The sequence below is a fragment of the Schistocerca cancellata genome, chromosome 4 (genome assembly GCF_023864275.1).
Source record: "Schistocerca cancellata isolate TAMUIC-IGC-003103 chromosome 4, iqSchCanc2.1, whole genome shotgun sequence".
Lineage (NCBI taxonomy): Eukaryota > Metazoa > Arthropoda > Insecta > Orthoptera > Acrididae > Schistocerca > Schistocerca cancellata.
Window position 1 is genome coordinate 747,290,225 of NC_064629.1, and position 16,310 is coordinate 747,306,534.

General features: G+C 37.9%; 1 protein-coding gene across 1 annotated transcript in view; it reads left to right on the top strand.

Annotated features, from left to right (window-relative positions):
• LOC126184086 (ras-like protein 2) overlaps positions 1–16,310 on the top strand; it is a 75,036-nt gene that overhangs the window by 21,750 nt on the left and 36,976 nt on the right. The window contains exon 2 of the mRNA XM_049926442.1: positions 9,118–9,205. Within this exon, the coding sequence (XP_049782399.1) occupies positions 9,118–9,205 (88 nt within the window). The remainder of the gene's footprint in view (positions 1–9,117; positions 9,206–16,310) is intronic.

Here is a 16,310-nt window from a genome sequence, read left to right on the forward strand (position 1 = left end):
AGTGCTGAAGAAGATGTGCGACATACTTCCACCATGGGATGGTAGTAACAGCAGCCGACGGCAGTCAACAATGCCCAATTGCACTCACATATTCAAAATGTGATGTGTCACCACTGCACAGAAGGGGAATTTTCCTATTGTCAGTAGCGAGCGAGGGTGGGAACTAGATGTTCAACAAAGCTATGATCCTCCTTGAAAGTGTTCTCTGCAGATGGGGACGAAAAGTCGGGTTTTAAAGTGAAATCCCTTTGACCCTGGCATGATAGCCCAGAGTATTTTATTAATTGTGATAATTCTGGCCGTGAAAGTTTACATTTTACAGAAAAGTTAAAACACAATACCAGTAAAATAAATTCTTGTGACTAAATAGTTGCATTCAACAAATATTATGGCTGTAACTGTGTAACATTTTGTATTTTAATAAAAATTTTATAAGTAAATATAGTTGGGTTTTTGGCATTGTTTAAAATTTTTTTAACCGTTATACGTTTCTTGTGCTGATTGTAAATTACATTAACTCTGCAAGGTATCAAATGGAAAGATGGAAACCTTGGAGGTGAGGATACCAGGATCTGACTTGCATTAGCATTACATCTTCAACTTTTGAATGTTTGTAAAAAGTAGAGTTTCACTGTGGTCACTGAAGTCCATGACTACTTGAAGATCTTCCCTTTGTCCTGTTCAAAGGCAATCTACTATTCTTTAGTGGCTACATAGCCACCTTATCCAGGTGACTGACAATTACCCACCCCATTGTTGTCGTGATGCCCCTATGGCGGTGGTCAGTAATTAGTTGGGTGCCCCTACTTTGCTGCTTTGCAGGGGACACAGAAGCTTGACAACTCCTTGTCTCTACAGTTAGGGCAGCAACTTCGAAGCAGAGAATCTGGTTTTACATTTTCTCGAGAGAGTGGTTTACATCCATTCATTTAAAACTTAATACCATTGTGTCATTTTCTTTCTCTCCTTTTCTGACTCATTCAGGCACTATTCTACAGTGAACGGTGAACTGCTGGACAGATGTGGAAGTTGACGTGTCACTACAGGGCTGATCACTAGATCTCAGGAGGGAGGTACCTTTCTCTTCGCCTCAGATGATGTTACAAATATCAACTAGGCAGTCCATCCTATTCTGTTACTGAAGGGGAAAAAAGCGACTGCTGACTTCAATGTTTAATCCTTTCTGTTGTGATCTGTGCTGTAATTACCATTGATAGCACCTACCTCTGTACCAACAAACTGCATATACATGTTCTGCCCCTTGTGGCACACTTATTTAACCTTTCAAAGGAATAAAGTATCACTTGTAAATGGTCAGGATGTAGCCATATTTACAAAAAGTTTGTGATCTGAATATAAAATGACTCCTTCACGTCATTATGATCTGTGTAACATGAAACGAACACATCCGGGTTGTGGCCATGGTAACCAGGACATTTCATCCCTGGGATGGCAATTTTTTTTTTTATCTGGATGGGTGAAAACCGTGGATGTTCAGCATGTGTAATTTTAATACATCCATACTAATAGTATAAATGCTAAAGTGACTCTCTCTCTCTCTCTCTCTCTCTCTCTCTCTACAAACGCGCGCACACGCGCGCACACGCGCGCGCACGCGCGCGCACACACACACACACACACACACACACACACACACACACACACACACACACACACAAACAAACAAACTAAACTGATCTTGATGAGATTTGGTATGGAGATAGCTTGAACACAAAAAAAACTGTTGCTAAGAGGGTGAAATAGGCAATGGAACATCTTTTTTTACCTCAGTGAATCTTTTTACAAAAGAAGGCATAACCAAAAATGTTGTTTGTAGAACTGCCTTGAGTTTGGTCCGTGCAATAAATGATTGATAAGAAAGAAAAATGTTGGTAGATTTTTAATATTTTTTAAACTAAGTTTCAACATATGGCAGAGTAATAGAAAAATACTGGCAGTACATACATGTATGCTTACATACATACATATCTACAGCACTATATAACCAGATATTTATAAATATTACTAGCTTAGTTACACACCATCACTCATTGTAACAAAACTAGATGTATGCAAGTGCAGTGTAGACTCATTTCACAATGATGTTTCACAAGGATCTTGGCTAAATTTCATGTCACTTTCCTTCACGTTGATCACAGATTCACTGAAGACCATCTCCACATCATACCAACTAACAAATAAGTGTGTCCATCATAACAGTAGTAATTCTTTCTATGTGAAATATTCTGCACCATACAGCTGCAGCATACAAGGTAAACATGTCTGCTGGGATGCGGGCTTCCTGGAGAATACACTGCCAGTTGCACCTCCTCGCCTGACTGCAATTATCCCAACTGCCTAATCAACAAATAAATAAAAACTTTAGCCAATTTTGGTGCTTCTAATTCTTCTCTAAAACAAATAGAGTGCACCTACATATATGTAATCCTGGTATGAATGTATTCATCACCTTCCTCAAGAAGACTGTGATTTTTCTAAAAACATACCATGAACTGATGTGCACCCTGCCAGATATTCTCCCCACACCACTTAGAAAAGTCCTCCATGATTCATCTGCTAAAAATAAAAAAATAAAAAAAAACTCTGTGTGAAACATCCTAGATTATGGTTCTTTCCCCGTTACTACCCCATTATAACAACTGTCACATGCAGTATTTTACCCCTGCCTGCAATAGCCCCATTACTGGATAGACCTTTTCCACATCATTTTGCATTGGCATGACAACCACCAAATTGTCAATAAGGATGAATAGGTGAAGATAGGTGTCTTACATGCAACACACTCAGCCCCATTCTAGGTCACACTCTGCAACACAGTAGTTATGGCCCTAGTGCCTGTGACAGTTTCCCCTCCTGGTGTCAGTTCCTCAGAACTTGACAGCTGGGGATTTGTTCTAGAACATGTGCTTGGTTCTTGCCACCTTCCTTGCCCCAGTTTAATATTTGTTCAGATGTTGTTGTTCTCTCTTCTTTTGTTACTTCTTTTCTTTGCCTTTCATTTCGTACTTTCTCTTCTTCTCTTTTGTTTTCCTGCAGCTATGGTCTCCCTCCCTGCAATTCATTTACAGTGCATTTACACCCATCTGTGATTGGCCTGCTAACCTCTGTACAGCATCCAACTTAGAAGGTTTTCAAATTCTCTGTCATCTTGTCCTGTTCCCCCAGAGGGCTCACAACTCTTCTGTATGTACTTGGCCCCAGCCTTTGCAGCATTATTTCCTTTCTGTGCTGCAAGCTTACACTGCCACTGACCCTTTCCCCCTCTGCCTCTCCATTATGTGGTTTCCTTGGTGCAGACCGTGCTTGGACCTGGTTTTTGAGTTGGGACTTGAGTTTCCACTTCTGGCATTTTCTACCACTTTGAATTGAATAAATACATGGTCCCCATTATTGGGTTTGACCTGCCACCAGTTTTCAAAATTCTCCAGTAATCCGCATCGTGCAGGGAAGGTCACCTAATGTGGTATATGCTCCACCTTCATGCCTTTCATATTTGCATCACTGCCTTTAATAAGGCAGTACACCAAAAACCCCCAAATGCAGCATGGTAGTCATCCTATTGGGGAGGAGGAGGAGGAGGAGGGGGGGGATGAAATCCATTGTCTGTAATACAATGACCTAATATCATCACTTCTTTCCTTAGGAATTCACATTTGTCCAGTTGTAGCTTTAAATTATGCTCTCATAACCAATCATAGATTTCATGGAGCTTCTTGTTATGCTGCAGCAGGTTTCTTCTATAGCACACTATATCATCTAGATAGACAAAATATTTTACTCCATGCAGGCATCCCAAAACTTTGTTCATCAGTTACTGAAAACATCCTGGGGCTCCTTTCAGTCCCATGGACATTCTCTTATAATGCTAATGATACAAACTGAATGTAGTTTTTCTCTATCCTTCCTATTCATCAATATTTGATGGTGTCTGCCAGCTAGGTCAAGCATTGAGAAGTACTTTGCTTGTCCTCGGTAGTCAAAGATATTGGAGATATTTGGTAGCAGAAATGCATCGACTACAGTAATGTCATTTAATTGCCTGTAGTCCACTACAACTCTCCACTTCTGTTTGTCACCGGCATCTATCTTCTTCAGAAGTGACAGTAATGATGCACTCCAGGCACCCTGGCGTTCAGCAATTATGTCATCTTTCAGCATTTGCTCAATTTGATCTTCTAAATCTTCATTCTATACCTCTGAAATTCAGCATGGTCTGGCACACTCTACCTTCACTGTATTTTCCAGTGCAATCAGAATTTGATGGTATACTGCAGATGTAAATGACAATTTGTCACCTAGTAGATGGAATATATCTCCATACTTAGTGAAAATCTCCACTAGTGCACTCTTTCCTTCTGGATTTAAGTGGTCAACTCTCACTTACTTCCATAAAGCACTATCACGACTGTCTGTCTTTGCCATGGCTTCCTTGCTGCCTTTTGCTTCATGTACTTTTACTAGTCACTCCAATTCTTTTGTTAGTAACCTAATGTTCTTCAACTGAGCTTTGTCCTCTGACGTATTCATTGAACTTGTTCTGTACTTGCTTTTTCGAACTCTTACTAAAGATTTTGGTACGTACACCCCATGTACAATTTCCTGTTTCAGGATAAGCATTTCCCATTCGTAATCTTACATTATTTTGTCAACTACTTTTAACATTATTGTTTACTCTCTTGGTCCGATTTCCCTGTCAGACTCATGATTCACTTCTAAATCATTACTTTTCAGTTCCTCTCCTATTGCCAAGGCTATGTTCCACCCTTTTAGCCTTAATACTTTTCTTGCATAATCTACATTAGGGAATGCCTACTTATCACTCTGTCATATGGAGTATCTAACCATGACCCACACTCATGCTTCCGCACTTAACCGTACAGCAGAACCTCGCTAATCTGTCCCCCATGGGATCAAATGCATTACGGTAAAACCTTAATTTTCAACTGGGAATACTGTCTGACATATTGTTCCACATTAAAACACTAACAAAACAAAAAGAAAATGTTGACATGCTAAAAAATCGCACACAAAAGTGTAATGTAAAGTAGTACGTGTACTGTAAAATACATGTGTATCATACAGTAAGATATTGTTCCTGTGAGTGAAAGTTTACCAACAGTACATACCTTATTACAGTATTGCAGTGACACGTAACTGATTTGCACTTGACTATTTAAAACATGAGAAACCACATAGTAACAAATGTTCTTCATAAAACAGTTCCTTAAAGCGGCTGAGTTTAATCCATGTTGACTTTTTGTTACAATAATATACAGGCAGTGTTGTCATATTAAGGTTTTGAATGCCCTTGGTTCTTTTGCCTCTCCAAACACAAATAGTGGCATCCTGTGACTGCCAATAGCATTGCTACAGAGAGCAATATTGATTCTATCTTTCGTAAGTTTTGTACCTGTTACAGATTAATTTTGTGCAGCAAGATTTCTTGTGGGGAGCATTTTGTAGTTTAAACCACACTTGCCAATGTTACGCACTTGATCATTCTTCTTTAACGAAGTGTTCAAATTCCTGAACAAATTCATTTGTAGCTATTTCATCAGCAGATGGCTTCTTGCCAAAAGTAGTTGCATTTTGAGTGCTGTGTAGTTTTTTTTTTCTACCAATGTCATTAGCCTTCACTCGCTGTAAACTGTTTTTATTGTTCCCATCTAATTTTTTACATAAAATCAATGCCTAATTTCATTTTTAGACTTGTTCGAAGTCCTGCACATTTTTCAGTCTTTTCACATCATCAGTCATCATTTTTTACTCAAGTTTTTCTATTTTTTCTCCAGTCTTTAACAATTGTTATGTCAACCCCTACCTCACTTGCAATGTTTTAAAGGGGCTTGCCTTTATCTACATATTCAAGCACTTTGTTTTTCCCCTAGACGTCGTCACATGTTTACATTTAGTTGATGCCATACTTTAGTTTTACACAGTGCAATATATAAGAACGACACTGCCACTTATGTATAATGCAAATGTGTGCACAATAACACTTACTGATAGTTAGAAACAAGTTATTTCATACTAAAACTGATCGAACTACGACACCTGTCAAACATTCAATGCCTGCCTATCCATATCATATTCGTCCCTTTTAGAAAATACTGTAACCCCTACATAGAACCACCGCGTTGGTGCCTTCGTTCACATAACAGAAAATTCAATTCCTCTACATAGATCAATGGCAGTGTATGTTTAGTCATTGTAAAAGTTGTCCTAATGAATTCTGTAAATCGGTATGTAATTTTGTCAAAATTTTCAGCAGAGTTAACTTTTACAGTTTAAGCCAAGATAAAAAAGTTGACGTGCTATTTCTGCTTGTTTCTCATCTGTGGGATCAATTACATACTAAGAAACACACTTACATACCGAAATATAATTGTAGTGTTTGCAAAACAAAATTACAAAAGTGTTTTGTTTAGTTAATACAATATACAGTGTCTCACAAAGAAGCTACAGCTGATCAATTAAACATAGTAAATATAGTAAGCAGTTGGTAGAACTCGTACTCTCATTGTATGTGAAAGATAATGAAAATGACAGTCATTTTACAACAGTGATTGAAACTGTTTAATTTGTACAGTAGAAGGTCAAAGATAATGCAAAAAATTTGCTGGACTAAGTTTTTAAGTAATGTTTAAACAACTTTTTTAAATTCTGTCTTGTGCCCCTAATTTCTTAACTTCTGCATGCATTTCCTTCAAGCTCATATCCTTACTCCAAAAATCAATGGAACCTATAATATGCCCTGTGTAACAATATTCCTGCATTCTGAAGGAATTACAATGCATGAGATAAATTTTATTTGTTGACAATGTTGCTATGGATAGAACAAACGTGCAAAGTCTGCTCTCCACTCAGCAAGAATCAGCGAGGACTTACACGTTTCATTAGCTGTTTGCTGTCATTCATTTGGCAAATAAATTTCACATCAATATCCTAACATGTAGTACTCTGTACCCATACTTGATATGAGCTGTCACTAATTCTCTCCAGTCAGTATATGTCATTCGGAGAGGAGAATGTAAGGAGAGGTAACTATATTAACTTTTCATTCAACATAGTTCCTGCCACCTCTAATTGCCTCAACATTAGTTAAAAACCTGTCTGGTTCCTCACCCATTTTGGTTTTTCTAATATGTGAGATGATAGCTTGCCGATCATCATTGAAATTGATTCTTTTATGTGTATTTCAGTCTTAGCAGACAGCTAATTAAAAAAGGGCTAGAAATAACCTCTTTTACATTATTTTAGTCACAGCATGACAAACCATATATGAGCTGGTATGGAGGCCGCGACTCTGCCTACCTTGGCTTTGCTTGGTGCTTCATTGAGGGACCTGGTATGGTATGACATTTGATTTAGTATGGCGGTGTGGCATTTTTTTGGATGGCACAATTATCTGTAGTTCAGCAGACTCATGGTGTCAGCACAGTTTACTCTTCATTCATTGTTTGTGATATGAAGGATGTCCACAGGTCCAGTGGCTGTTAGCATAAAAAAATGCAGGCTTGTGATATATCACCACCAGCCTTTAAAACTAAATGAGAATGGCAGAAGAGAGGGATGAGAATTCTCAGTATCTATTATGCAGTCATGTATTCAGTGGGTACTGCAAATTTGCCATGAAACATCATTACAATACCACACGAAAAGAATTTAAAGATATAGTTGATGATGCAAGAGCAAAAAATTACAAAAATCAACGGACAGGGTTCATGGTTCTTTACATCATGAAGCACTTCATGCTGAATTTGCAGGTGTGGAGCCGGTAAAGAAATTGGTAGTACAAATAGTAAAATATCTGAAGTTGCATACATTAATCCACAGTCAGTTGCAAAGTTTTTGATGGAATTGAACGTAGAGTATGCAGATTATATATTATGTCAAAATACATATGTTAAGTCAATGGGCATGCCTAGAACATATTTATTTATTTGTTTACTTGACTGACAAGCTGCTGTTGAATTTATTAAGGAAAAAGGGCTGCGGAATGAAACTTAGAGCAACCGGAATGGGCTGCAGGCTTCACATTTTAAGTGGACTTGACTGTTCTCTGGCCATAGTAGGACATTGGAATGTGAGAAACAACTTATTTCTGGTTTGATGGGGATACATTCAAAAAGAAAATCACAGTTTAGAAGGGACAAATTCTGACACACAGTCCAGTTTGCTAAGCTCACAAGTGTTATAGAAAATGCGAGTTTTGAAGAATTTTTTGTGACGTTGAAAGAATTACGAGGATAGATTTCTAAACATTTTCAAGACACTGCCAGTCTTACATCTGTTTTAGAGTTCGTTTGGCAGTTCATTTGAAAGTGCCCCTGTCTATGGGCAGATGTGACTGATTGATCTACAGTGTAATTTCCATTTTAAAGACAAATCCGTTTACATTAAAACTGTCCAGGATGCCTACATTGTTTTTCTCAGGTAGAGTTACCAGTTCTCGATAACGAGGGCACAAAAGATCTAGAATATTTTGATCAACATGTATGTGTGTGAAAGTTTTTTTTTTTTTTTTTTTTTTTTTTTTTTTTTTTTTTTTTTTTTTTTTTTTTTTTTTTTTTGAAACTAGGTCAGTTACGATTACATGGCAACCTGAGTGCAAAAATGAAATTGTTTGTGTCTGTATGCTGACAGTCTTCAGTGCACCAAGAATAAAACATGTTCTCATTATTATTTAATTTTTTGTGATCTATGTTGTTCGTAAATGTGAAATATAAAACCCATTCATATGCAATACATTTTCGTTGGCATTTAAATGCAGCATGTTCGCAGTTTTCCTTCCTCACACTCAGACAATGTGCCGTGGCAGTGGGGGAAATGTGCAGCAGGACTAAGCACTATGACACTTGTGCCAGGACACAGCTCGTGAGCCAAATTCTTGGCTGCCCATTTTAGACAAACCAATTAAACCTTCTAGCACTAAATCAGTATATTGTTAATGATAATATCTGTGTCATAAGGTATTGGTCAAAGAAACAGAAAGTATAAAATTAAATTGTATCATTATTGTATGTTTCTCTGACAGAATGAATTGGCACTTTAGAGGCTCTGCATTATTGACACACATTTTCACTTTCTTTACAGAGTTACTTTGTCACTGATTATGACCCAACAATTGAAGACTCTTACACAAAACAGTGTGTTATTGATGACCAACCAGCGAAACTCGACAGTAAGTATATTTGCTTATGTGTTTTCATTTTCCTTCTTTCGTGACAAGATATGGGTGTAGATCAGGTAAGAAAACACTGTTTCAAACATAATGTTTACCTTTCACTGAGCTAGCACATTAATCGTAGTATTAGATGCAAATTTAACTATTGTATGTAGATGTGGTATTTGATAACATGCATCATAAAGTGCTTTTTAAGTTAATGTAACTCCTCAAAGTTTTGTATAGGTGTAGTCATTTCTCTATTACTAAAGACTGCTTGGTGCCCAATGTTCTTTACCAGGAGCATGCAATGGGGTCTGCCTGTATTGCCTATTGAGCCCTTGGAGTCTTGATGATCAAAGTCTTGTAGAATAGCTGTAAACTAATATCTAGGAATTGAGCAAATGATATACACTATACAGATTTTTGAGTAACATAGCTTTTTTCCACATTTGCTACAACCAAAGAACACTGTAATGATTAGCTCTGGTTGCACATGTGATATTTCTGTGCTGGTAGACACCTGTTCTCTCCTATTACACAGTACCACAGTGGCAGATACAATCACTGTCTGAAGTTACAGTGCTTGTAAATTGTATAAATAGTGCACACATTGAAGTTTTGAGACAGTCACCAAGATGATTGAACATAAAGTACATAACTCACTATCAGTGAAAAGTAAAACACAATTGTCAGTTCAAAAAACTCAGCACAATCACATAATTCACCCACATGCTATTCATATATACATTGCATGCTAGTTTTCATAGAAATGTTAAACATGAACTCTGCAAATACTGAATAGTTACATGAATCAATACAATAAATTATCAACATTGTAGAGGAATCAACTTTAAACGCTACTCAGACTAGTTGTGGTTTCTCGAAATCTGGCATAGGTGTTGTGCCAGTGGTAGCAGGTTTCAGACTCATTCAATATAGGTGTTGCTCGTGTACTTGCTTGACCAGAACTGACTGTTTTAGGATGGTGTTTGACCTCATAAAGATTGGTGTCTAAACATATTTTGGTTTTAGAAACTAAACAACCATTTGAATACTGGTTACATTAGATTTTGCTGCCCAGGTTGGACTATAAATATTAACAATAATTTTATTTATTAAATGCGCAGTGGTCTAGTAAGTTGGAAAAGCTTATGAAATCATTATGAGTACAAATGCCATATTAAAAATTACAGTAAATTATGCAAAAATCTTAATTAATGGCTTAATCGATCAGTGAAGTATGTCATTTGTGCTTAAAAATTAGCCCAACAATAGAATTATTGAAAATGTTGAAATCTAACAAGCACAGAGGCAAAATCTGCAATGGAAAATGTAGTTACTCTTGAACTTCAATGTTAATTGTTTAGGAAGTTAATTAGTTTCACAAAAATTGAGATAAGTAATCAGTGTGTTGGCATGCCAGTATTTACAATGAATTATGCCACTATCTCTCACAAAAATTGTGAAGTCAAACTGTAGTAAAAAATTCAGCTGTTCATATCCTTTAATTAACAGATTTTCCAAGAAAATTAATTCCGTAATTGGAATCAGTATAGTGAAAAGAATGTCCTGAAGAATCAACATTAATGAGAAAAAAAAATTGGTTAGGTTTTGAAATATTTGAGCACATACCAAATATGTGTTACTTAGAAAATGTACAAAAATTGAAAAATAGGAAAAGAACAAAAAGTTGATTATTAGCAGAGGTATGATAAGAGCAGATAGAAGGTTGCAGCTTGCTCTCTTTAATCACCCCCATCCCACTCCGTCCCCCCAACAAACACATATGCTATAATAACCTCCTCTGGTCACCATTATCATATAAAAACTATAGAAATACTGTACAATTTGATAGGCAGATTCACATATTACAATTTTTTAAAGAAAATGATTCATTTTGTAATAGTTTCCTTCATCTTACATCCTTGCTGAACATTTTTATATAACTTACAGTTTCCTGAAAATATTTAACACACACTTTGTTGTGGATCCGTAACCCAGGCATCTCTATCAGTATCCTCAGTTTCAACCCTCAGATATGTAAAAAATGTATAAAATACCCTATATTAGCAAAGAAATGTCACTTTTTTGTTATCCTGGAACAAAATCGTTCAAATTTTGCAATGTATGAAATACAGATTCCAAAAATATACAGAAGTGTTTTCAAAATTGTGGATAAATGAATTTAAAAGTGAGTGGAAGCTGTTCTTCAAACATAGACGTTATTTGATATAAAATTAAAATTACTGGGTTTACCAGACTTTGAGTAAAGTCCCTGAAATTACGATTTTACTAGGGTTTTTTTCTGTCAGAATGCCACCTTTTCAGTTCGTTTATTGACACTGGTTAATTAACAGCATATTTCTTGTAGTGCATTATTACTCAAAACCATTAGTACCAAAAATATAAATAGCAAAATTTTAGTATCATGGAAAATAAAAGAATTGCAGCAGTGTATGGTTAACAGTCAGCCAGAACAATATTATTTCATTCAGTTTCATCTTTAAAGTACCATGAATTGCATGTGCTACTCGCATGTTGCCTAAACTTGCATAGATGTTTTATCACAATGAAACAATGTTTACCTTCAGGTTTTATTATTTGCTTATGCCTGAGTTTTCATTAAATGCTTTCTTTATAAATCGTGGTAACTTAAGGAGTGCATTCACAAAACAGACTAATAAAAAGACAGGGTCCCTTTGCCACTTTCACACAATATCTCTTATGTTGTTGCAGTCTTCACTCTAAAGACTACTTTGATGCAGCTCTTCATGCTACTCTATCCTGTGCAAGCCTCTTCATCTCAGAGTAATTACTGCAACCTATACCCCTGTGAACCTGCTTATTGTATTCCTCTCTTGGTCTCCCTCTAAGATTTTTACTCCTCATGCTTCCCTCCTGTACTAAATTGGTGATTCCTTGATGCCTCCGAATACGTCCTACCAACCGAACCCTTCTTTTAGCCAGGTTTTACCACAAATTTCTCTTCTCCCCAATTATATTCAGTACTTCCTCATTAGTTATCTACATCTACATCTACATTTATACTCCGCAAGCCACCCAACGGTGTGTGGCGGAGGGCACTTTACGTGCCACTGTCATTACCTCCCTTTCCTGTTCCAGTCGTGTATGGTTCGCGGGAAGAACGACTGTCTGAAAGCCTCCGTGCGCGCTCTAATCTCTCTAATTTTACATTCGTGATCTGCTCGGGAGGTATAAGTAGGGGGAAGCAATGTATTCGATACCTCATCCAGAAACGCACCTTCTCGAAACCTGGCGAGCAAGCTACACCACGATGCAGAGCGCCTCTCTTGCAGAGTCTGCCACTTGAGTTTGTTAAACATCTCCATAACGCTATCACGGTTACCAAATAACCCTGTGACGAAACACGCCACTCTTCTTTGGATCTTCTCCATCTCCTCCGTCAACCCGATCTGGTACGGATCCCACACTGATGAGCAATACTCAAGTATAGGTCGAACGAGTGTTTTGTAAGCCACCTCCTTTGTTGATGGACTACATTTTCTAAGGACTCTCCCAATGAATCTCAACCTGGTACCCGCCTTACCAACAATTAATTTTATATGATCATTCCACTTCAAATCATTCCGCACGCATACTCCCAGATATTTTACAGAAGTAACTGCTACCAGTGTTTGTTCTGCTATCATATAATCATACAATAAAGGATCCTTCTTTCTATGTATTCGCAATACATTACATTTGTCTATGTTAAGGGTCAGTTGCCACTCCGTGCACCAAGTGCCTATCCGCTGCAGATCTTCCTGCATTTCGCTACAATTTTCTAATGCTGCAACTTCTCTGTATACTACGGCATCATCCGTGAAAAGCCGCATGGAACTTCCGACACTATCTACTAGGTCATTTATATATATTGTGAAAAGCAATGTTCCCATAACACTCCCCTGTGGCACACCAGAGGTTACTTTAACATCTGTAGACGTCTCTCCATTGATAACAACATGCTGTGTTCTGTTTGCTAAAAATTCTTCAATCCAGTCACACAGCTGGTCTGATATTCCGTAGGCTCTTACTTTGTTTATCAGGCGACAGTGTGGAACTGTATCGAACGCCTTCCGGAAGTCAAGAAAAATAGCATCTACCTGGGAGCCTGTATCTAATATTTTCTGGGTCTCATGAACAAATAAAGCGAGTTGGGTCTCACACGATCGCTGTTTCTGGAATCCATGTTGATTCCTACATAGTAGATTCTGGGTTTCCAAAAACGACATGATACTCGAGCAAAAAAACATGTTCTAAAATTCTACAACAGATCGACGTCAGAGATATAGGTCTATAGTTTTGCGCATCTGCTCGACGACCCTTCTTGAAGACTGGGACTACCTGTGCTCTTTTCCAATCATTTGGAACCTTCCGTTCCTCTAGAGACTTGTGGTACACGGCTGTTAGAAGGGGGGCCAAGTTCTTTCGCGTACTCTGTGTAGAATCTAATTGGTATCCCGTCAGGTCCAGTGGACTTTCCTCTGTTGAGTGATTCCAGTTGCTTTTCTATTCCTTGGACACTTATTTCGATGTCAGCCATTTTTTCGTTTGTGCGAGGATTTAGAGAAGGAACTGCAGTGCGGTCTTACTCTGTGAAACAGCTTTGGAAAAAGGTGTTTAGTATTGCAGCTTTACGCGTGTCATCCTCTGTTTCAATGCCATCATCATCCCGGAGTGTCTGGATATGCTGTTTCGTGCCACTTACTGATTTAACGTAAGACCAGAACTTCCTAGGATTTTCTGTCAAGTCGGTACATAGAATTTTACTTTCGAATTCACTGAACACTTCTCGCATAGCCCTCCTTACGCTAACTGTGACAACGTTTAGCTTCTGTTTGTCTGAGAGGTTTTGGCTGCGTTTAAAGTTGCAGTGAAGCTCTCTTTGCTTTCGCAGTAGTTTCCTAACTTTGTTGTTGTACCACGGTGGGTTTTTCCCGTCCCTCACAGTTTTACTCGGCACATACCTGTCTAAAACGCATTTTACGATTGCCTTGAACTTTTTCCATAAACACTCAACATTGTCAGTGTCGGAACAGAAATTTTTGTTTTGATCTGTTAGGTAGTCTGAAATCTGCCTTCTATTACTCGTGCTAAACAGATAAACCTTCCTCCCTTTTTTTTATATTCCTATTAACTTCCATATTCAGGGATGCTGCAACGGCCTTATGATCACTGATTCCCTGTTCTGCACATACAGAGTCGAAAAGTTCGGGTCTGTTTGTTATCAGTAGGTCCAAGATGTTATCTCCACGAGTCGGTTCTCTGTTTAATTGCTCGAGGTAATTTTCGGATAGTGCACTCAGTATAATGTCACTCGATGCTCTGTCCCTACCACCCGTCCTAAACTTCTGAGTGTCCCAGTCTATATCTGGTAAATTGAAATCTCCACCTAAGACTATAACATGCTGAGAAAATTTATGTGAAATGTATTCCAAATTTTATCTCAGTTGTTCTGCCACTAATGCTGCTGAGTCGGGAGGTCGGTAAAAGGAGCCAATTATTAACCTAGCTCGGTTGTTGAGTGTAACCTCCACCCATAATAATTCACAGGAACTATGTGATCTACCCGTCTAATCTTAAGCAGTCTTCTGTCACACCACATTTCAGAAGCTTTTATTCTCTTCTTGTCGTCCACAGCTCGTGATCTCGTGGTTGCGTTTTCGCTTAATCATTGTCATCTCTTCTTGTCTAAACTGTTTATCGTCTATGTCTCACTTCTATACATGGCTACACTCCTTCCAAATACTTTAAGAAAGGTCTTCCTGTCACTTGAATCTGTACTCAATATTAACAAATTTCTCTTCTTCAGAAAGGCTTTTCTTGCCATTACCGGTCTACATTTTATATCTTCCCTACTTTATCTCTTATACTTCTCATTATTACTTCAGTTATTCCATTACATTTCATCATTTCATTACCATGAAAAATCCCTGCTTTGTCCTCTTTTACAAAAAAAAGACTCTACTAAATTACACTCCACAACAGCAAACCAATATTACTTAACAAAACTCCAGTTTTTATTATGTAACAAGTATAGTTCTTTTGTTACAGTTCAGTTTGCTATGTGGGAATATTACTCAAATTTAAAAATACGTGTTTTGTTAATATCCTGTCCGAAAGGCTTTCTCATGACAAATATTTATTTCTGATTACCATTACTGTAGGCAGTATTATTACTTGTTTCATCTTAAACAATATTTACTGCAGCTGAAAGGACAAAATGATGACACTTTGTTATGAACACTGGCATATTATGAAAGAGAAGTAACCTTAGTCTTGTATTATTATAAACAAATGATTTTACAGCTATTTTAACGCAGTTATATTAGAATAGAAGTTTATTGTCTCATCACATACAATTTCAAGCAATTTTTTTTAATGTACATGAGACTAGTCAAAACACCAAAATAGGTTTACAATTTTTCTTATAATATCATTAATACAGTGAAGAGCCAAAGAAACTGGTACACCTGCCTAATATCATGTAGGGCTCCTTTGAGCATACAGAAGTGCCGCAACATGACGTGGCTTGGTCTCTACTAATGTCTGAAGTACTGCTGGAGGGAATTGACACCATGAGTCTTGCAGGCCTTTTCATAAATCCATAAGACTATGAGAGGGTGGAGATCTCTTCTGAACTGGATGTTGCAAGGCATCCCATAAGTGCTCAATAATGTTCATGTCTGGGGAGTTTGGTGGCCAGCAGAAGTGTTTAAACTCAGAAAAGTGTTCCTGGAGCCACTATGTAGTAATTCTGGATGTGTTGGGTGTCACATTGTCCTGCTGGAATTGCCCAAGTCCATCGGAATGCACAATGGACAGGAATGGATGCAGGTGAACAGACAGGATTGTTACATACGTGTCAACTGTCAGTCGTATGTAGAGGTATCAGGGGTCCCATATTAGAGGTATCAGGGGTCCCATATCACTCAAACTGCAGGTGCCCCACACCATTGCACAGCCTCCACCAGCTGGAACAGTGCTCTGCCAATATGCAGGGTCCATGGACTCATGAGGTTGTCTCCATACCTGTACACGTCCATCCGCATGATGCAATTTGACATGAGCCTCGTCTGACCAGGCAACATATTTCCAG